Here is a 22,466-nt window from a genome sequence, read left to right as displayed (position 1 = left end):
TGAATATTGGCTGGCACCTGTAGAACAAAACAAAAAAAGCAGAGGCCTTCCAGTTCTCACCAGCTCCGCCCAGGTCTCAGTCCTGGCTGTTTAAATTGCCTGTCTGGGGCTAACTGGGCATTTTCAGTGGCACATAGCCAGATAGTTCCCCTGAATATATGCAGTTAGAGCCCAAGGGCGTTCTGGGGGCAGAGTTGGCACTTAACAGGTGTCAGCAGGTCCCCCTTTCAGTCTTTGGTCCAGGCTGACCCTGCTTAGCCGATATGCTTCAATGCTGGCTTCTGGCTCTCTTACAGTGGCCCGCTCCACTCCTCAGCTCTCAACAACCACAGCTACCTCCAGTCACTGTGCCCTTAGTAGGTACTTCCCAACAAACGGACAGACACTCCAACCCTCTTATAATAAAGGATTTTCTTTTATTTACATCAGTCAGCTGTAATCACTTCAGCAGCACTTATATTGTCTCATCTTAGTCTCTTTGACCTTTGTTCACATTCACAATGTCAAACGGGTTCATCCCCTAACTGGCTGATCACAGTTCGGTGCTTAACACCACCTTTTCTTCCTCAGTTAGCCACTGATTACTTTGTTAATCACCAGTTCCTTACATGACACAGCCTTTTACTCTTCCCCCAAGCTGAACCTTCTGAATTACTTGCTACCACAGGTTCCTTCCCAGCTGCATCAATCCTGTCTTACCAATTCTAGACAGTTGAGGAAGTACCGCAGCCCAGAAACCTCTCACCTTAGCACTAGCAGTTTGTACACATGTAGCCACCTCCATACTCTCCTCCTGGCTCTCCTCTATAATCCTCCTTTTATCCCATTCCATCTCTTCTTCCTCCTCCAGAGCCCCCCAGCTGCTCCTCATCTCCCTGATTAGAAACCATCTCCCAATCCTGCCCCTCCTTCTTCACTTCCTGTGAGTCCTGTATTGGGTCAGGGGCATTGTGGGAATGGTGGTCCCTGGGCTTATTCCTTATTCTAAACAGTCTCTTGGCCACCGGAGGGCGTGCTCCTCTATGAGAGGTTTGTGAATGCCTCCCTATCTCCCTCCGGGGCTGCTCTCGCTTTCCTTGAGACCGTCTTCTCAGTAAACCCTCACACAGGTTAGGTTAACTACATAAATAGGAGTGCATAAAATGCAATCCTGTCTTTAAGTGGTTCTTCATAGCCAGTTAAGTGCCAAATATTGCATTTAACTGGTTATATTTTAACCGGCTCCCTGTACCAATAAATTCAATGCCAGAGCCCGGACATGGCCTGTCATTGAATTTCCGGGTTTAACACCAGTGGCAGTCAGCAAAATGCTGATCAGCACCAGCCAATATCGGGCCCAGTATTTTTAAAGGCAAAAATTTTTCGAAATATGCTTACATGTGATAGAGATGTCTAATTTTATATCTCTAACACCTGTATGAAATATGAAAATGATATTTGTGTTTTAGTTCTTCTCAGATGATAACGTTAAAGCACATTGGTACTTTTAATGATGCCTTTGTGTAAAGTGTGGTGCAGCAGTAATAATACAAGTATGCATTAGATAATATTTGAAAAAGATCTGTTTGATTTCTAAAGCTCATGGCCTGCCACATTGAGGCCCTTTTACTGAAGTACATTAAGCACTCATTGTATGAATTACTGCACTGCAGAGCTGCACTAACAGTTACTGCACTGGCTTTCCACTTAGTATACACTAATTTCTATGCTAACGGTGCAGTTCTACAAATGGCGCTCAAAATTTGGCTCCGGAAAAAATTGGTGCTAAACACAATTCTATGGCAGGCGCATGTACTTAGTGCCGATTCCTATTCCAGACATACGCCTTCTGAAACCTGTTGTAAATGCTGGCGCCCAAGTTACGGGTGCTGAGGCAGTATTCTGTAACAATGTGCGTAACTTTTCAGAATGCCCCTGACATGCCTGTGCCCCTCTCATGGCCACACCCCCTTCTCAGTTACATGCTTTCAGAGTTTGGACCCATGCGCTACGGAAATAGTTTGTAATTTCTAGGTTACCACGGGAGCCCTTACCCGCCACCTTAATGGGTGGCAGTAAGTGCTCTCCCCGCATGGCCAGCGGTAACAATAATCTTGCCACAAGGCCATGTCTTTTAGGGGCTTTGTACCCGTTGCACCCCAGCCACTACCGCAGGGCCCTTTTTACTGCAGCTTGGTAAAAGGACCCCATAGCACACATCAGTTAATTCCACCTCAATAGCACAGATGCACTTCATCTCCTATCTGTCAATTCATTTAACTTGTGTTGCAATACAGTACTCTGGGCACAAACTGCACTTTTGAAAAGGGCTCCACTGTAATTTTTGCACCTAATTTATATATTTCATACGGAGGTAATCCTAGCAAACGAAGTTGTTCAACATGCTGTTGAACTGCAGCTATAACGTACAAGTTAACATCACTCTGTTTAAAACAATAATAAAAGCTTTTGGACCTTTCATGTTTGCAGTATAAAGAGGTATCCTTGGCAATGTAGTGTTTTTGTATAATGTATTCGGCCATTATTTCAGTAGAGCTTAGGAGGAGAGTATGTTCCTTCCTGAGCCAGTTCTCCAATCTGTGTGTTGGCAGATCTGGCCTAGTCTGGTTTCTCAAACTTTGCAAAGTTAGACCCGAAAGTGGCACAGTTGTCAGTAGTAGCATCGTTATGTAAAAAATGTCCGTTTGGTAGACTTCTTCACAGCGCTGCAGTGAGGACCTCTGTTTTTCTTCAGTCTTCAAAGTTTGACAATATGCATTATTCTGTAGCAGTCAAACCTATGTAAAGTTTATGCAGTCTTATCTAAAACTTTTCCCCACTGAGAGTTAATAAAGTTCATCTTGAAGCTTCAGTTGATTAGCTATGGTTTTAGTATGTGTAGACAACATGGGGGTGCGGGGGTCCTTTATATAATGCATGCCAATGCCATTAACATACTTTATGTGCCACAGGGTCAGTTGCATAAAAATGAGCTTAGGGGCAAATAGCCCAAAAGCCATTGAAGCAGTGTACATTCAGGTACAGTAGATATTTTTCTATTCTTGGAGGGCTCATAATCTGAGTTTTTCATGAGACAATGGAGGGCTAAGTGACTTGCCCAAGATCAAAAGGAGCTGCCATGGGATTTGAACCAGGCTTCCTGGGTGTTGGTCAGGGCCGTGCCTAGGGTCTCTGGCGCCCCCCTGCAGACTATCAGTTGGCGCCCCCCCCCCCTGCGAAAATGATCACGCCCCCCCCCCCCCCCCCCCCCCCCCCCCCCCCCCCCCCCCCCCCCCCCCCCCGGTGAAAATGATGCTCACCACTTGCCACACTGACAGGAATTGTCAGCAATATTCTTAGAAACAAATTGCTATACATTGCAAAATAAGATAGCAGATGTAAATTCTCAAAGTGGACATATTCCAAACGCTAAAATGAAAATAAAATTTTTTTCTACCTTTGTTGTCTGGTGACTTTTTTTTCCGATCATGCTGGCCCAGTATCTGAGTCTGCTGCTATCTGTCCTCTTAACTCCATTTCCAGGGCTTCCTTTCCATTTATTTCTTTACTTTCCTCCTTTCTTCTTCATTTCTTGCTCTATATCCATTTCCAGCAATTTCTCTCTCCCTGGGTCCTGCCCTCCCATCCATGTCCATTCTTGTCCCTCTCTGCCCTTCCCTCCATCCATAGCAGCAATCCTCCTCTCTCCCCTCCCTCCATTTCCAGCAATTTGTCCTCCCCTGGGCCCCATGTCCATCCTTGTCCCTCTGCCCTTCCCTCCTCCATCCATAGCCAGCAATCCTCTCCTCCCCTCCCTCCAGCAAATTGTACTCTCCCTGGGCCCCCATGTCCATCCTTGTCCTCTCTGCCCTTCCCTGCTGCATCCATAGCTAGCAATCCTCCTCTCTCCCCTCCCTTCCAGCAATTTGTCCTCTCCTGGGCCCTGCTGCTGCCCTCCCATCCATGCCTCTCTGCCCTCCCATCCGCCTGCCATAGGCGGTCGGTGGCCCAACTGTTTGGGGAGGCTAAAGGGGGCGGGGTTAGGGGTGGGCCAGGGGCGGAGCTTACCTCATAAGTGTTTGACAACACACAGAAAAAAAATAAGTAAAAATAAAAGTCACAGTTAATACCTTTTATTAAATTTAGATATTAGATATGTATCATATGTCAAAGAATAAAGTGGTTGCTCAAAGCATATACTAAACACAATCGCTCAACTGCAAAACACTATGCACAACTTTGTGCAAAAACACACTCAGAACCTTACTGTACCATAAATATTACACTGGGAAGACCCTAATACACCAATATACCACCATACGGAACATGCAGACCGTCAACAATATGAAACAAGGGATCATAATATCATGATACGTGTAGAGCCAAAAAACACCCTTTTAGGGTGGCTAGTGTTCACAATGAGCTCCTTTTATTAACGACCATATGTAGATCCTTCAAGAGGTAGTGTGTCATGATTTACGCTGTACACCCTTTCTGGTGTTTTGGTGCCACCTCAGTAAGGCCAACACACAATCTCTCCACTGCAAAACACTATATACAAACTTGTGCAAAACACACTCATAGCCTTACCAAACCATAACAGCACTAATTCCAAGGACAGGACGAGCTACAACCTTTATGTGTGGAAAGGCAGCACTATAATTACCGGGCTCTAAAACACCAGTACACAACCTAGTGAAACCAAAATAAAACAAAAAGGGCTGCAAATACTTCACGCTAGCAGAATACTGCATCTTGATCACACATGAAAAACACATGGCTTAACAGATATGAAGGCAAAATACAAGAAGTCAGACTCAGCATGCAGCAATACTAGAAACATTGAAACTTACATGCAAAATATCACAGATGTACATTTCCAAAAGCTGACATATTCCAATTAATAAATTTTGAATAAAAAATGTTTTCTACCTTTGCTGTCAGAGCATTTAGTTTTTCTATTAGCTTTGGTCCCAGTGTCTTCTTTCCATTTGATATTTTTTTCTCTCACCATGTCCACCATCTTTCTGTGTCCTTATGCGTCCTGTCTACCACCCTATCCTTTCTCCAGTTTCAACATCTGCCCTCAAAGTGTTCCAATCCAGCCTTTAAATTCAGCAATTTCCCCTCCATCCATATAAAGCATTTCTCCTCACCCCTCCCCTCCATCCATGTGCATCTAAACCTTTGTCTTCCTCCCCTCCATCCATGTCCAGCATTTCTCCTCTCTCCCTTCCACTCCATCCGTGTGCATCTTCCTTTATTTCCTTCCCCCCATCCTTGTCCAACATTTCTCCTCTCTTCCCTGCCCTCCACTCCATCCATGTCCAGCATTTCTCCTCTCTTCCCTCCCCTCCATCCATGTGCATCTCCTTCCTGACGTCCCTCCCCTCCATCCATCCATGTCCAACAACTCTCCATTCTCCCTTCCCTCTCCTCCATCCATCCACCCATATCCTGCAAATTTCCTCTCTCCCTGTCCCCATTCATCCATCCATGTCCAGAATTCTCCTCTCCCTTGCCCTCCCCTCCATCCATCATCCATCCATGTCCAGGAACTCTCCGTTCTCCCCTGCCCTCTCCTATCCATCTCCAGAAAATTTCCTCTTCCCCTGTCCCCATTCATCCATCCATAGTAACATAGTAGATGACGGCAGAAAAAGACCTGCATGGTCCATCTAGTCTGCCCAAGATATGAGTTTATCTTGAATTTGTACCTGTCTTTTTCAGGGCACAGACCGTATAAGTCTGCCCAGCAGTATTTCCCGCCTCCCAACCACCAGTCCCGTCTCCCATCACCGGCTCTGGTACAGACCGTATAAGTCTGCCCTCCCCTATCCTAGCCTCCCAACCACCAACCCCTCTTCCCCCCACCTGCTCCGCCACCCAATTTCGGCTAAGTTCTGAGGATCCATTCCTTCTGCACAGGATTCCTTTATGCATATCCCACGCATGTTTGAATTCCGTTACCGTTTTTCTCCACCACCTCCCACGGGAGGGCATTCCAAGCATCCACCACCTCTCCGTGAAAAAATACTTCCTGACATCTTTTTGAGTCTGCCCCCCTTCAATCTCATTTCATGTCCTCTTGTTCTACCACCTTCCCATCTCCAGATCCATCTTCCCATCTCCCATCATCCATGTCCAGAATTCTCCTCTCCCTTGCCCTCCCCTCCATCCATCCATCCATGTCCAGGAACTCTCCATTCTCCCTGCCCTCTCCATCTATCTCCAGATAATTTCCTCTCTCCCCTGTCCCCTCGATCTATGCCCAGCAATTCTCTCTCTTCCCTGCCCTCCCTCCATCCATGTCAGCAATTATCTCCCCTGCTCTGCCCTCTCCCCTCCTGTCCAGTGATTTCTTCTCTCTCCTGCCCTGCATCCATACATGGCCAACAATTCTCCTCTCCCCTGCCCTCCCCCTACATGTGGCAGGCTGCAGCGTTTTTGCGAGGCAGCTCTGGCTCTTCCTTCCTTCCTTGGTTCCCGCTCTGGCTCCCGATCAGCAGCCCCCCCCCCCCCCGGTGTTTTAACCTTTACTCTCCGACGTGGCAGCGATGTCAATCAATGAAGAACGTACAACAGACTCGCTTCCAGCTTCTCTCTTCACACAGTGTCCGCCCTCGCGGGAACAGGAAATGCATCATCGCTGACGCTGAAGGCGGGACACTGTGTGAAGAGAGAAGCTGGAAACGAGTCTGTTGTGCGTTCTTCATTGATTGACATCGCGTAAAGGTTAAAACGCGGGGGGGGGGGGGGGGCTGCTGATCGGGGAGCCAGAGCGGGAACCAAGGAAGGAAGGAGGGAGAGCCCGAGCTGCCTCGCAAAAGTGCTACGCTTGTGAGGGCAGCAGGGAAGTCCACGATTGGGCTGGGGCGCCGGGGCGAGGGTAAGCACGCGGCGGCGCCCCCCTGCGGCGCTTACCTCGCTTACCGCATCGGCACGGCCTGGTCTTGGTCATTGCTCAACCCATTAGACATCTCCTCCATTTATGTTAACTAAGCAAGAAATCCAAGCACTAACAGTTGTGGGAGGATCATTTTACTAACAGTTAATAAATATATTTTACCTTGTATTCTTTGCAGATATACAATTCAAAGATTGTATATGTGAAGCTATACCTATGAGTCACCTCATTATTTAAACTACTTTAATGACTAGAAATTGGAAAGATAAATCAGCACTAGAGACACAAGGAGACATCTCTTCTACTTCTTACTCGCTGTCTGACATTGAGCAAGTCACCTTGGGTATGATTTACTAGACTTTTTTCTCCTTAGATACAGACATGTATTTACTTAATTTAAAAACAATGTATAAACCATGTGAGAAAAGCTTCAGTAAACCGAGCCTCAGTTTACAAAAATCTAGAATTGGATAGTAACAAGAGCGTTCTGTTTTTGTCTTTATCTTTGGAGATTTTGATGGTGCCCATGTGCCAGACATTTTCTTACCGGACCATACACCCTGGAGACAGCTGCTTGTATAATTCTGTAGTATTACAGCATATTGCAACTTGGGAGATCTGTTTAGGATACATGTGGTCAAATACATCAAAATAATTTATCTGACTTACTGTTCTGTCATCTTCCAGGAACTGAAAGGCTTCTTTTCAGATTGTACGTCATTCAATATTTTGATGGATATGGCATTTTCAAAGGGTCACTATGAACGTAAGTGTTTTGTTGTTAAAATCCACACCTTAACAGTTTGGGACATTGAAATGTGAAAACCCACTTAAGATAAAGTGAGAAGAAAAATATTTACATCTGATAGTAACCTAATTATAAATGCTGAGCAGTTGATCGACCTAAGCAAAACTAAGGGCCAAAAATACCAGCTATTTCCCAACACACATAAGCGCTGCAGCCTTTTGGCACCTCTGGCTCTACTGTTCAGGCTTCGCTTGATTTTCAAAGTGAAAGTGTGTGTACTTTCACTTTGAAAATTAACTCAGGAAAATGATGTGCTTGCATGTCCACCTGCTATATGGGAACACACACTTTTCTGGGTTAAATTGCATATGTGGAGGGTCATTTTATACAGGGGTCACCTATTTAAAATACCATTTAAGGCACCTATGTGAGGCCTGTTTTATAAAGACAAATAGATACATAGTTGTGTAAGTGGCAGGTGTGAACATTACAAGAGAAAGCAAAAAAAGGAAAGGAGAAACAACCCCTATGAATATATACAAATCAAAAGAACAGTCTTAGGAAGGGACCAGTTAAATTCCAGCCAACTACAGAGGTGAGTTAACATACATAAAATTGTGTTTATTAGTAGACAATAAAATCAATGATGGCAAAATGTTCTAAAATGAACAAATACATAAAAAGATTGCCTGATTTCTATTACTTAAAAAAGGAGTTTGCGGGGTACACAAAATATTTCCATACTTGACACAGATCTGTGTTTCAGTTGTAAACATCTGCCTCAGGAGTAACAAAAGCTAGCAAAGAAATTTGTCCGACTCATGTATATTACATTACATTACATTAGGGCTTATATCCCGCTAACACCTGTTCTAAGCGGACATCTTAAAGGGTTGTAGAGATCAGAACATTCCTCTTGAGATTTACAGTGGATTGCTTTGGGGTTCATTGGGATTCTAATGTAACACATGCATCTTAAATAAAAGAGTTGTAATCTTTTTTTCGAAACCTGAGGTATGATTGTGAAGGGGAGAACGTTCCAGCAATGTCTTTCCAGAGTCTAGCTGCTTGGATGGCAAGAGATTTGTCGAAGAGCATGTGTCTCTTCTTACCCTTGGACGAGGGGAAGGTGAAAAAGTTGGCAGTTCCTTGTCTTCTGGTTCTTGCAGAGGTTGTGATGCAGAAGTGAGCTAGTAGGTAGCTGGGGATCAGTCCTTCTAGTGTTTTGAAAAGGAAGCATGCCAATTTGAAGGATACTCTTGCCTCTATGGGTAGCCAGTGTAGTTTGATGTAGAAAGGGGAGATGCTGTCAAATTTGATAGATCAAAGATTAATCTGATTACCGTGTTTTGAATAGTTTGTAGTCTCTTCAGTAAAGTTTTTGTGCAGCCCAAGTATATTGATTTACAGTAGTCAATAGATGATAGTAACAGTGCTGCACCAATCGTTCAAAGTGGTTGATTTCGAAGTGGTTCCAAATGGAGTTTTCTAATTAGGAAGAAATACTTTTAGTTAAGGCATTAACTTGTGCCTCCTGGGAAAGTGCGCTATCAATTTGAACGCCTTTAAGTTTGATTATTGTAGAAAGGGTAAAGTCGACTTGGTTGATGGTAATCATCTTGGAGATTTGTTCTGGTTTTGAGTTGAAACATAAGAATTTGGTTTTACAGTGTTGAGCTTTAGTGTGTGATCATACATCCATTTCTAGCAGGGTGATTCATTGATGGGTACGTCAATTTGAAGATTGATTGGATGGGGATTAACACTGAGATATTATCCACGTAGATATAATGGATGAAGCCATTGCTGTCTAATTGTGAGCTTGAGGATCAGAGGAAAACATTAAATAGTACCAGGGAGAGTGGGGAGCCCTGTGGGACCCTGCATCTATTGCGCCAGTTAAAGGATAAGTTCGTGTGCAGTTTGACCCTATATGACCTACTTTTCAGGAAACCTTTGAACCATTTTAGAACCCTTCTTGTGATCCCCATGTCCTTGAGATTCCTTAGTAAGAGGGTGTGGTCCACTAGGTCGAACACTAAGGATAAGTCAAATTGGAATAGGAGTGCGCCTTTTCCATCACTTAGCAGTAGTCAGATGTGGTCCAGCAAGGAACATAAAACTGTTTCTGTGCTGAAAAGTGCACAGAATCTGGATTGGGATGCTGGAAGGATACTGTACAAGTCCAGGTAGTGGTTGAGCTCTGAAGTCACCGTACCTTCCATTAGTAGTAAAGAATGGGATGGAGGCCGCCGGTCTGTAGTTAGAACCCAGTTTTCTGGGTGGTTGGGATCTTTTGGTATTGGTGTAATGATGATTTACCAGGCTTTGAGGGAAGATTCCCCGTGACAGTGACAAATATTTTCAATAAATCGGCATGTGTTGTGCAAAAATAGGCAACACATCTGCAAGTGCTTCAAGGGTTAACAAACAGGTTAAGCTGTGTGCTCCTAAAGATGGTGTGAAATTCTGTTCTAATGTTTATCAGATATGTGTGTAAACTATAATAGTGTGTAATCTATACAAATGCATGTGTTCTCTGTCTACACTCAAACCCTGTGCGTGCCCACCAGCAAAGTACACACCATCATTTCATGAGCTGACTAGTAGCACATTGGAGATAAAATACCAGAAAAGTTGAAGATTCCAAGTTCAGGGGCCTGGTGTTTCCGAAACCCATTGTAGAAGAAATTACTCAGTCACCAGATGCAGAATGGTGGAAGAGAAGGAGAAAAGATTGTGATAGGAAAGGAGGGAGGAGAGGGAAGGTAGATTCTGGGGTCTTGAAAGAACACGGCAGAAAGAAAAGAAGGTTTGGGGTTCATAGGGGAGTATGGAGGATGGGAGGAGAAAGTGGTTTGGTATTTTGGGAAAGGCAAGGTATCTGAAAAGAAGAGATGGAGTTGTCCAGCCCCTCTCCTATTCACATCCTTTCTTTTCCCATCCTCTGTCTTACAAGGCCCCTTTTTCCGTACCTAACTTACTCCTCGCTATGTTTCATGGTCTTTCCTGTCCCAATCCCCCACAATGATCACATGGTGAGAGGACATGGAGGTGATGCATATTGGGCCATATTTTCTTCTGCTGTCTGACTGCCTATTTGAACTGTGGGCTGGCTGGTGTCCTTGGTGGTTCAAATCAGCAGTCAGACCTAGGGCAGTAAGAGAGAAGGACATAGACTAACATGCAGTTATCCTCTTCCTTCTTGCTGCATGATCAGCGTATAGAGAAGGAAGTTCGAATATACCAACACTATGGGATGTCCAGCCCCTCAAAATCCAGTTCCTGGTGCCCTGTAACGATTGAAACCAGTACATTCTGCAGGAAGAGACAAATTTTGCAGCAGTGGAATCATGGGAGACCAGGGGCCCTGCCCATTACAGAAGCCACTTTTTGCCTACCATGCAGTCAGAAATATGAATATTGTACAAAATTCCATAGATTCTTTGGTTCCTTGTACTCATGGTAAGTTTTACAGTGAAAGTATGCCTATGCTTTTTCTTTGAAAATTAGCTTGTCTTCAAAACTTGTTTAACTGTTCTTACGCATAGAATCAATATGACTATAAGATAATGTGGAAAATTTTATTAGGATCTTATTCCCAGTACCTTAGTAGTACTATCCATTTTCATAAAATACTTGTTTATGGAATAAATGAGTCATAACAGGCGTCTTTGAACTTATGCTGAGAGGCAGTGATTCAATTTACTGTAGGTTTTCTAGGCTTAATGTTAGAACTCTTAAAAATCATAGGGCTTTCAGGAGGAAAATCTTGGAAGATAGGCATTTTTGTGTTGAGGTGGTATTTAGGCTTATAGGTTTATGGTATTATTTTAATCCCAACCAAATTGCTGTCTCAAATGTGTAGGTTGGACTCTGTAGCTCAGGCCATAGTTCTGTAGTTTTGGGACTGGTCAGGGTTGGGCACATTATAGATGTAATACACTTGATCCTGAGGCAGGTACTAAGGCAGTTGTTGCTACTGTGGCAGCTTGGGTCAGCTGTAAAGAGTAACACTGAGGGAACAACTCAGAAGATGCCCCCCTGGATCTAGCATGGTTTTGTGGTGTTACACAATTATGCTGTCTAGAGTGAGAAATGTGAAAAGGAGTGGGGGGAAATATAAAAATGGTTGTTTCTCTGATATTTTATAGACAGGATATTGACATCTACTCTCTTTCTAGATGATGGCCTATAAGGTTTTAGGGGATAGGAATACCTGTGGTATGAGCTAATTTAGAATTAAATTGTCCTCATAATAGTGTTGTCCAGTAGATGGTGCAAATTCACCGTTTATTATTTTGCTATTATAGATCAGTGTGTTATGGGCCATGCCAACCCAGTTTAGAAACATTAATTAAGCAGTCTAAGCCCTATTCTTCAAGGATGAGCAGGCTTATAGATTCTCACAAGTGAGTGACGCTGACCCTTGTTTCCTAGTCCCGAACTTATGAGTAGTATAAGTAGAGCTTTGTGGAGTGCAACACATGCACCACCGTGGATGTGTGAGTGCCTTCCCACCTGCCACAAGAACACAGTCTCCTCAGTTCTTTTCTACCATGGTGAGAAGAGGGGTGGTTTTGTTTTGTTTTTTTAACCATCTCCTCATTTTTGCTCTTTTCGGGGGTTTTTTGTGTTCCCATTTGTGGAACCCCCTTTTTAAATATTTCCTTTAGTTTCTAGTTTATTTTGCCCAGTTTTAAGTTTCCTTTCTTGTTTGTTGTCATTCAGCCACTTTTAGGCCTTGACTTCGGCTGGGGTTTTTCCCTTCATTTTGCTATGCCTTTCCCCTTTTCAGGCACCGTTGCTTCATTTAATTTAGCCGAGGAAGTTTTTCCTTCCATGTCCATGAAGGCTTCCAGTGGCTTTAAGCACTGTACCCAGTGCAGTCAGACAATCTTGGGAAAGGTAACCATTCTTGGTGTCTCAGGCCCAACCATTGCCCCACTAATTGTGTATGTCCCGGATGACTTGCCAGTCGGTGTGAGACAGAAGTTTTTCCACGAAAGGGGCCATTATAACCTCCAACCAGTGGGTTCTTCAAATAGTCCATCTCAGATTTGCACTCATTTGGTATCTAAACCTCTAAATTGCCACCGAGGGCACATTCGTTCAGCTTTCAGCACAGGCAGGTACTTGCAGAGGAACTCTCAGCCCTTCTGAAGGCCCATGCAGTTGAGCCGTTCCACCACAGGAGGAAGGGCAGGGATAAGTACATAAGTACATAAGTAATGCCATACTGGGAAAAGACCAAGGGTCCATCGAGCCCAGCATCCTGTCCACGACAGCGGCCAATCCAGGCCAAGGGCACCTGGCAAGCTTCCCAAATGTACAAACATTCTATACATGTTATTCCTGGAATTTTGGATTTTCCAAGTCCGTTTAGTAGCGGTTTATGGACTTGTCCTTTAGGAAACCGTCCAACCCCTTTTTAAACTCTGCTAAGCTAACCGCCTTCACCACTTTCTCCGGCAACGAATTCCAGAGTTTAATTACACGTTGGGTGAAGAAAAATTTTCTCCGATTGTTTTAAATTTACTACACTGTAGTTTCATCGCATGCCCCCTAGTCCTAGTATTTTTGGAAAGCATGAACAGACGCTTCACATCCACCTGTTCCACTCCACTCATTATTTTATACCTCTATCATGTCTCCCTCAGCCGTCTTCTCCAAGCTGTATAGCCCTAGCCTCCTTAGTCTTTCTTCATAGGGAAGTCGTCCATCCCCGCTATCATTTTAGTCGCCCTTCGCTGCACCTTTTCCAATTCTACTATATCTTTCTTGAGATGCGGCGACCAGAATTGAACACAATACTCAAGGTGCGGTCGCACCATGGAGCGATACAACGGCATTATAACATCCTCACACCTGTTTTCCATACCTTTCCTAATAATAACCCAACATTCTATTCGCTTCTTAGCCGCAGCAGCACACTGAGCAGAAGGTTTCAGTGTGTTATCGACGACGACACCCAGATCCCTTTCTTGGTCCGTAACTCCTAACGTGGAACCTTGCATGACGTAGCTATAATTCGGGTTCTTTTTTCCCACATGCATCACCTTGCACTTGCTCACATTAAACATCATCTGCCATTTAGCCGCCCAGTCTCCCAGTCTCGTAAGGTCCTCTTGTAATTTTTCACAATCCTGTCGTGATTTAACGACTTTGAATAACTTTGTGTCATCAGCAAATTTAATTACCTCGCTAGTTACCATCTCTAGATCATTTATAAATATATTAAAAAGCAGCGGTCCTAGCACGGACCCCTGAGGAACCCCACTAACTACCCTTCTCCATTGTGAATACTGCCCATTTAACCCCACTCTCTGTTTCCTATCTTTCAACCAGTTTTAATCCACAATAGGACATTTCCTCCTATCCCATGACCCTCCAATTTCCTCTGTAGCCTTTCATGAGGTACCTTGTCAAACGCCTTTTGAAAATCCAGATACACAATATCAACCGACTCCCCTTTGTCCACATGTTTGTTCACTCCTTCAAAGAATTGAAGTAAATTGGTCAGCAAGATTTCCCCACACAAAAGCCATGCTGACTTGGTCTCAGTAATCCATGTTCTCGGATGTGCTCTGTAATTTTGTTTTTAATAATAGCCTCTACCATTTTCCCAGGCACCGACGTCAGACTCACCGGTCTATAATTTCCCGGATCCCCTGGAGCTTTTTAAAAATGGGCGTTACATTGGCCACCCTCCAATCTTCCGGTACCACGCTCGATTTTAAGGATAAGTTGCATATCACTAGCAGTAGCTCCGCAAGCTCGTTTTTCAGTTCTATCAGTACTCTAGGATGAATACCATCCGGTCCAGGAGATTTGCTACTCTTCAGTTTGCCGAACTGCCCATTACGTCCTCCAGGTTTACCGTGAAGTCAGTAAGTTTCTCGACTCGTCCGCTTGAAATACCATTTCCGACACCGGTATCCCACCCAAATCTTCCTCGGTGAAGACCGAAGCAAAGAATTCGTTCAGTCTCTCCGCTACGTCTTTGTCTTCCTTGATCGCCCCTTTTACCCTCGGTCATCCAGCGGCCCAACCGATTCTTTTGCCGGCTTCCTGCTTTTAATATACCGAAAAAAATTTTTACTATGTTTTTTGCCTCTAATGCTATCTTTTTTTCATACTCCCTCTTGGCCTTCTTAATCTGTGCCTTGCATTTGCTTTGACACTCCTTATGCTGTTTCTTGTTATTTTCAATTACTTCTTGTAAAAGAAAACGGGGGCATGTGTCCCTTCTTAGACCTAAAGGCCCTGAACAAATCCTAGTCTGAGAAAAGTTCGGGATAGTTTCCCTGGGCACCCTTCCCAATGATTCAGAAAAATGACTGGCTATGCTTTCTGGACTTAAAGGATGCATATGCTCACATCCCGTTACTTCCAGTCCACCAGAAGTATCTACAATTTCAGCTGGGAACACATCACTTCAGTACTGTGTGTTGCCTTTTGGCCTCGTGTCAGCTCCCAGGGTCTTCACTAAATGTCTAGTGGTAGTTGCAGCATCGCTGTGCAGACTGGGAGTCCATGTGTTCCCATATCTCAACAATTGGCTGGTAAAGGCACTCTTCAGATGATGTTCAGGAGTCCATGTGGATGACTATTCAGGTGCTCAAGCTACTGGGGTTCGTTTTAAACTATCCCAAATCCCATCTTCGCCCTGTCCAACAATTGGAGTTCATAGAAGCCCTGCTTGATACTCAGAAGGTTCGAGGCTTCCTTCCGGAGATGAGAGGTCACTCTTGTCGCACTCGCTTCCACTGTTCGAGCCTCTCAGCAGGTTTCAACTTGGCAGATGTGAGATTGTTGGACCACATGGCTCCTACAGTGTTGTTACACCCATGACACATCTTCATATGAGATCAGCTGAATGGACCCTAGCTTCTTAGTGGTATCAAGCCACGGGGAGCCTGGAAGATGTCAAGTGTCCCCAGAGGTTGTGTGCTCCCTTCAGTGGTGGACCATTTGATCTAATTTGATTCTGGGACTTCCATTCCAAATTCCTCAGCCATAAAAGGTGCTAGTGACTGATGCATCTCTCCTGAGATTGGGGGGGGGGGGGGGGCTCATGTAGATGGGCTTCACACCCAAGGTGTTTGGTACACCCAGGAAACAAGTCTTCAGATCAATCTCCTGGAGCTCTCAGTGATCTGGAACGCTCTAATGGCTTTCAGAGATCAGTTATCCCATCAAATTCTGCTCATCCAAACAGACATTCAGGTTGTAATGTGTTACACCAACAAGCAGGGGGACACCGAATCACGCCCTCTGTGTCAGGAGGCCATCCGGATGTAGCATTGGGCTCGCCACCATGGCATGTTCCTTCGAGCCACTTATCTGGCAGGCACAAACAGTACCCTGGTCGACAGACTGAGCAGGATAATGCAACCAAACAAGTGGTCTCTCAATATGGGCATTGCCCGCAAGATCTTCCGAGTGTGGGGCACCCCTTGGTAGATCTTTTGCCACTCAGATCAACCACAAGGTCCCTCAGTTCTGTTCCAGGATTGGCCCATGACAGACTAGCATCAGGTGCCTTCCTCCTCCTACTACTTATTTCTAAAGCGCAACTAGACATACGCAGCGCTGTACACTTGAACATGAAGAGACAGTCCCTGCCCGACAGAGCTTACAATCTAATTAGGACAGACAAACAGTACAAACATGAGATAAGGGAATATTAAAGTGGGGATGAAAAATAAAGGTTCTTAACAAGTGAATTAGGGTTAGGAGTTAAAAGCAGCATCAAAAAGGTGGGTATCAAAAAGACGGCCATGCCTCTAATGGGGAAGGCTTTGTTAAACCTCAAGCAAGAAAGCAGAACCATGAATCTGATCTTGCTGTACTGGCCGCGGCATTATGGTTCCTCTTCTCCTGAAGTTATCCTCAGAAGATCTGTGGTGATTGGAGTGTTTTCCAATCCTCATCATGCAGAACGAGGGGTCTCTTCTACATCCCAACCTCCGGTCTCTGGCTCTCGCAGCTTGGATGTTGAGAGCCTAAAATTGGCTTCCTTGGATCTTTCAGAGGGTGTCGCCCTGGTCTTGCTGGCTTCCAGGAAAGACTCCACTAAGAAATGCTATTCTTTCAAGTGGAGGATGTTTGCCATCTGGTGTGAGAGTAATGCCCTAGATCCCCTTGCTTGCCCTACACAGCCCCTGCTTGAATACCTTCTACACTATCTGAGTTGGTCTCAAGACCAACTCCGTAACGGTTCACCTTAGTGCAATTAGTGCTTATCATCAACCTGTAGAAAGTAAGCCCATCTCTGGACAGCCTCTAGTTTTTCACTTCATGAGAGGTTTTCTTTTGTCAAAGCCCCCTGTCAAACCTCTACCCGTGTCATGGGATCTCAATGTCGTTCTCACCCAGCTAATGAAAGCTCCTTTTGAGCCACTGAATTCCTGCCATCTAAAAAACTTGACTTTTCTTGGTGGCTGTTACTTCAGCTTGTAGGGTCAGTGAGCTTCGGGCCTTAGTGATGGATGCTACTTATTACATTATACTAAGTTTCATCACAACAGAGTAGTCCTCCACACACACCCTAAGTTCCTGCTGAAAGTGATGTCGGGAGTTCCATCTGAACCAGTCGATTGTCTTGTCAACATTCTTTCCCCGACCTCATGCGCATTCTGGCAAAAGCATCTTGCACACCTTGGATTGCAAGAGAGCATTGGCCTACTATATGGAAAGGACCGGGCCCCATAGACAGGCCACCCAACTTTTTATTTCTTTTGATCCCAACAGGATGGGGGTCGCAATCAGGAAACACATTTCTAATTGGCTGGCAGATTGCATTTCCTTCACTTATGCCAGACTGGGCTGGCCCTAGAAGGTCATTTCATGGTTCACAATGTAAGAGCCATGGCTGCGTCAATAGCCCACGAGATCAGCCTCCATTAAAGAAATGCTGGCCGCGATGAGGTCTTTAGTCCACCCATTCACATCACACTACTGCCTTGAACAGGATACCTGACATGCCAGTTGGTTTGGGCAGACAGTGTTGCAGAATCTGTTTGGGGTCTAGAATCCAACTTCACCTTCCTAGGCCCATTTCATTCTGTTCCAGGCTGCACTCTCATTCAGATTGTATATAGTTTCAGGTTAATCTCTGCTATTTCCTCGCTATTGCAAGGCCATTTGACCACTGTTTATTGTTTTTGGTGAGCCTGGATGCGGGGATTCCCCACTTGTGAGAATCTATAAGCCTGCTTGTCCTCGGAGAAAACAAAGATACTACCTGTAGCAGGTATTCTCCGAGGACAGCAGGCTTTAAATTCTCACAATCCCTCTTACCTCCTCTTGGAGTTGTCTTCTTTTTTATTTTTACTTTTTTGATGTAGTATAAAACTGAGGAGACCGTGTTGTAGAGGCAGGCAGGAAGGCACTCGCACATGTTCGGTGGAGCGTGTCTTTCGCTCCACAAAGCTCTAGTTTTGCTATTTATGATTCCAGGATCAGGCAATGTAAGTCGGCGTCACCCACTTGTGAGAATATAAAGCCTGCTGTCCTCTGAGAATACCTGTTACAGGTAAGTATCTTTTCCATATCTGTGCTGTATGCCATTTGAAAAACTGTTTTAAGGATAATGTCTTTAAGTCCTCTCTTTTGGTTGCTTCTGCTCCTTCACACCCGTCATTGCAAACCAACTATAAAAACTAACCCTTTACAAGAGCAGATCACTCCTGAAGGGACAACTTGGATAGAGAGGATTATTTTTTGGGTTCTCTGTGAGCAAACAGAATGAATTAAGCAACAAGTGGGTGACCTCAGCAATCATTGACTCAGAACCAGCTTACTCAAAGACCTAAGACTTTCTGAGTATGCACAGAAGTTCCACCTAGAGAGGGTTTTACATTCCCCCTCTATTCTGTTATGAAAAGTACTTTAATAAAAAGCTGGGAGACCCCAACGATTATGAGATATAGACATCTCAGACACTGTCTACAACTGGTTCCAATCACATCTTCAGGACAATTTATTGTCCGCAGCGGAGTCTCAATTTCCACGCCATATACCCATATGGAGTGCTGCAGGGATCTGTACTGGGACCTATTTAACATATTTATAAATGATATGGAAATCAGATGATGAGAGAGGTGATTAAGTTTGCAGATAACACAAAACTGTTCAAGATTGTTAAAACACATGCGGACTGTGAAATGTTGCAGGAAGACCTTAGGAAATTGGAAGACTGGGCATCCAAATGGCAGATGAAGTTTAATGTGGACAAATGCAAGATGATGCACATTGGAAAGAATAATCCAAATCATAGTTACCTGATGCTAGGGTCCACCTTGGGGGTCAACACTCAAGAAAAAGATCTGGGTGTTGTTGTAGATAATACACTGAAATCTTCTGCCCAGTGTGCGGTAGAGGAAAAAATGCAAACAGGATGTTAGACATTATTAGGAAAGGGATGGTGAATAAGACTGAAAATACTATAATGCCTTTGTTTCGCTTCATGATGAGACCACACCTTGAGTATTGTTCAGTTCTGGTCACCGTATCTCAAAAAATATATAGTGAAATTAGAAAAGGTTCAAAGAAGAGTTACCAAAATGATAAAGGGGATGGAACCTCTCATATGAGGAAAGGCTAAAGAGGTTAGGACTCTTCAGCTTTGAAAAGAGACAGGTGAGGGGAGATATGATTGAGGCCTACAAAATCCTGAGTGGTGTAGAACAAGTAGAAGTAAATCGATTTTTTACTCGTTCCAAAACTACAAAGACTAGGGGACACTTGAAGTTTTATATGGAAATACTTTTAAAACAATAGGACATTTTTTTTCACTCAACGAATAGTTAAGCTCTGGAACTCGGAAGATATGGTAACAGTGGTTAGTGTATCTGGGTTTAAAAAAGGTTTGGACAAATTCCTGGAGGAAAAGTCCATAGTCTGCTATTGAGATGGACATGGGAAGCAACTGCTTGCCCTGGAATTTGTAGTTGCTACGATTTGGGTTTTGGCCAAGTACTTGTGACCTGGCTTGGCCACCGATTGGAAAACAGGATATGGGCTAGATGGACCATTGGTCTGACCCAGTTGGTTACTCTTATGTTCTTTTGTTAACAGTGACCGATGAGGAAGCAGGCAAACTGTGGATTGTGTGGTCTGTGTGAAAAAAGTTACTATTGAGGTCCAGAAGTCTTATATGGTATGGTTTTGATAATTGAGTTTTTAGTGTTGGGTGACATATGCCTATTAAGGTATGTCATTGGTATTGTGTTGATACTGTTTATCTTTCTAATATGCTGTCTATTAAGAGGTTTAATTTAAATTGTACTGACATTAGTATCTTAGCTCTGTTATATTATGCTCCCCCATTCTACCTATTATGGTGTATCCACTGTGCTAATGTTTATATTATATGGGTTCTATGGTGCTGTGTTAATGTGTATATTTTGACACTGTATCATGTTCCTACTACTAGGATTCAATTTGCCTGTTTCCAAATTTACCTAAATTATGTATTGATTTATGTATTTGGGCACTTACATAGTAACATAGTAGATGACGGCAGAAAAAGACCTGCACGGTCCATCCAGTCTGCCCAAGAAGATAAATTCATATGTGCTATTTTTATTTGTACTGTCCTCTTCAGTGCACAGACCGTATAAGTCTGGCCAGCCCTATCCCCGCCTCCCAACCCCAACCCCGCCTCCCAACCACCAGCTCTGGCACAGACCCTATAAGTCTGCCAGCACTATCCCTGCCTTCCACCACCGGCTCTGGCACAGACCGTATAAGTCTGCCTAGCACTATCCCCGCCGCCCAACCACCAGCCCCGGCACAGACCGTATAAGTCTGCCCAGCACTAGTCCCGACTCCCACCACCAGCTCTGGCACAGACCGTATAAGACTGCCCAGCACTATCCCTGCCTCCCACCACGGCTCTGGCACAGACGTATAAGTCTGCCCAGCACTATCCCCGCCGCCCAACCACCAGCCCCGGCACAGACCGTATAAGTCTGCCCAGCACTAGCCCTGCCTCCCAACCACCAGCTCTGCCACCCATTCTAGGCTAAGCTCCTGAGGATCCCTTCCTTCTGCACAGGATTCCTTTATGTTTATCCCACGCATGTTTGAATTCCGTTACCGTTTTCATCTCCACCACCTCTCGTTGGAGGGCATTCCAAGCATCCACCACCCTCTCCGTGAAAAAATACTTCCTGACATTCTTCTTGAGTCTGCCCCCCTTCAATTTCATTTCATGCCCTCTCGTTCTACCGCCTTTCCATCTCCGGAAAAGGTTCATTTGCGGATTAATACCTTTCAAATATTTGAACGTCTGTATCATATCACCCCTGTTTCCTTTCCTCCAGGGTATACATGTTCAGGTCCGCAAGTCTTCTCATACATCTTGTAACGCAAATCCCATACCATCCTTGTAGCTTTTCTTTGCACCACTTCAATTCTTTTACATCCTTAGCAAGATACGGCCTCCAAAACTGAACACAATACCCAGGTGGGGCCTCACCAACGATTGTACAGGGGCATCAACACCTCTTTTCTTCTGCTGGTCACACCTCTCTCTATACAGCCTAGTAACCTTCTAGCTACGGCTACCGCCTTGTCACACTGTTTCATCCCTTCAGATCCTCAGATACTATCACCCCAAGATTCCTCTCCCCATCCATACCTAGCAGACTCTCACCGCCTAACACATACGCCTCTCTTGGATTTCTACTCCCTAAGTGCATCCCTTTGCATTTATTCGCATTGAATTTTAATTGCCAAACCTTAGACCATTCTTCTAGCTTTTTCAGATCCTTTTCATGTTTTCCACTCCCTCCGGGGTGTCCACTGTGTTACAAATCTTAGTATCATCCACAAATAGGCAAACTTTACCTTCTAACCCTCGGCAATGTCACTCAACAAATATATTGAACAGAATCGGCCCCAGCACCGATCCTGAGGCACTCCACTACTCACCTTTCCTCCTCTGAGCGAACTCCATTCACCACCCTCTGGGCCTGTCCGTCAACCAGTTCCTAATCCAGTTCACCACTTTGGGTCCTATCTTCAGCCCATCCAGTTTATTTAAGAGCCTCCTGTGGGGAACCGTGTCAAAAGCCTTGCTGAAATCTAAGTAGATTACGTCTATAGCACGTCCATGGTTCAATTCTCCGGTCACCCAATCAAAGAATTCAATGAGATTTATTTGGCACGATTTCCCTTGGTAAAACCATGTTGTCTCAGATCTTGCAACTCATTTTTCCAGGAAATTCATATCCTTTCCTTCAGCATCGCTTCATTACTTTTCCAATAATCGAAGTGAGGCTTACCGACCTGTAGTTTCCAGCTTCTTCCCTATCACCACTTTTGTGAAGAGGGACCCCCTCCGCCGTTCTCCAATCCCTCGGAACCTCTCCCGTTTCTAAGGATTTATTAAACAAATCTTTAAGAGGACCGCCAGAACATCTCTGAGCTCCCTCAATATCCTGGGGTGGATCCCATCCGGTCCCATGGCTTTGTCCACCTTTAGTTTTTCTAGTTGTTGATACACACTCTCTTCTGTGAACGGTGCTATATCCACTCCATTCTCAAATGAACTTTTGCCAGTCCATCATGGTCCTTCTCCCAGCTTTTCTTCAGTAAAAACAGAACAAAAGTATCTATTTAGCAAATTTGCCTTTTCTTCATCATTATCTACATAGCGGTTTGCAGTATCTTTTAGTCTCACAATTCCCTTTTAGTCATTCTCCTTTCACTAATATACCTGAAGAAATTTTTGTCACCCTCCTTACCTTTTTAGCCGCTTGCGCTTTCGCCAGACGTACCTCTCTCTTGGTTCTTTCAGTTTCCTCTGGTATTCCTCCC

General features: G+C 44.5%; 1 protein-coding gene across 1 annotated transcript in view; it reads left to right on the top strand.

The window, feature by feature from the left end:
• The window catches only part of LOC115462291 (pentatricopeptide repeat-containing protein 2, mitochondrial-like), a 66,414-nt gene that overhangs the window by 20,463 nt on the left and 23,485 nt on the right, over positions 1 to 22,466 (top strand). The window contains 1 exon segment of the mRNA XM_030192301.1: positions 7,574 to 7,652. Coding sequence (XP_030048161.1) covers positions 7,574 to 7,652 — 79 coding nt within the window.

The sequence above is a fragment of the Microcaecilia unicolor genome, chromosome 2 (genome assembly GCF_901765095.1).
Source record: "Microcaecilia unicolor chromosome 2, aMicUni1.1, whole genome shotgun sequence".
In the NCBI taxonomy this organism is placed as follows: domain Eukaryota; kingdom Metazoa; phylum Chordata; class Amphibia; order Gymnophiona; family Siphonopidae; genus Microcaecilia; species Microcaecilia unicolor.
Note: the sequence above shows the minus strand (reverse complement) of the source record. Positions and strands in the feature narration are given on the sequence as shown.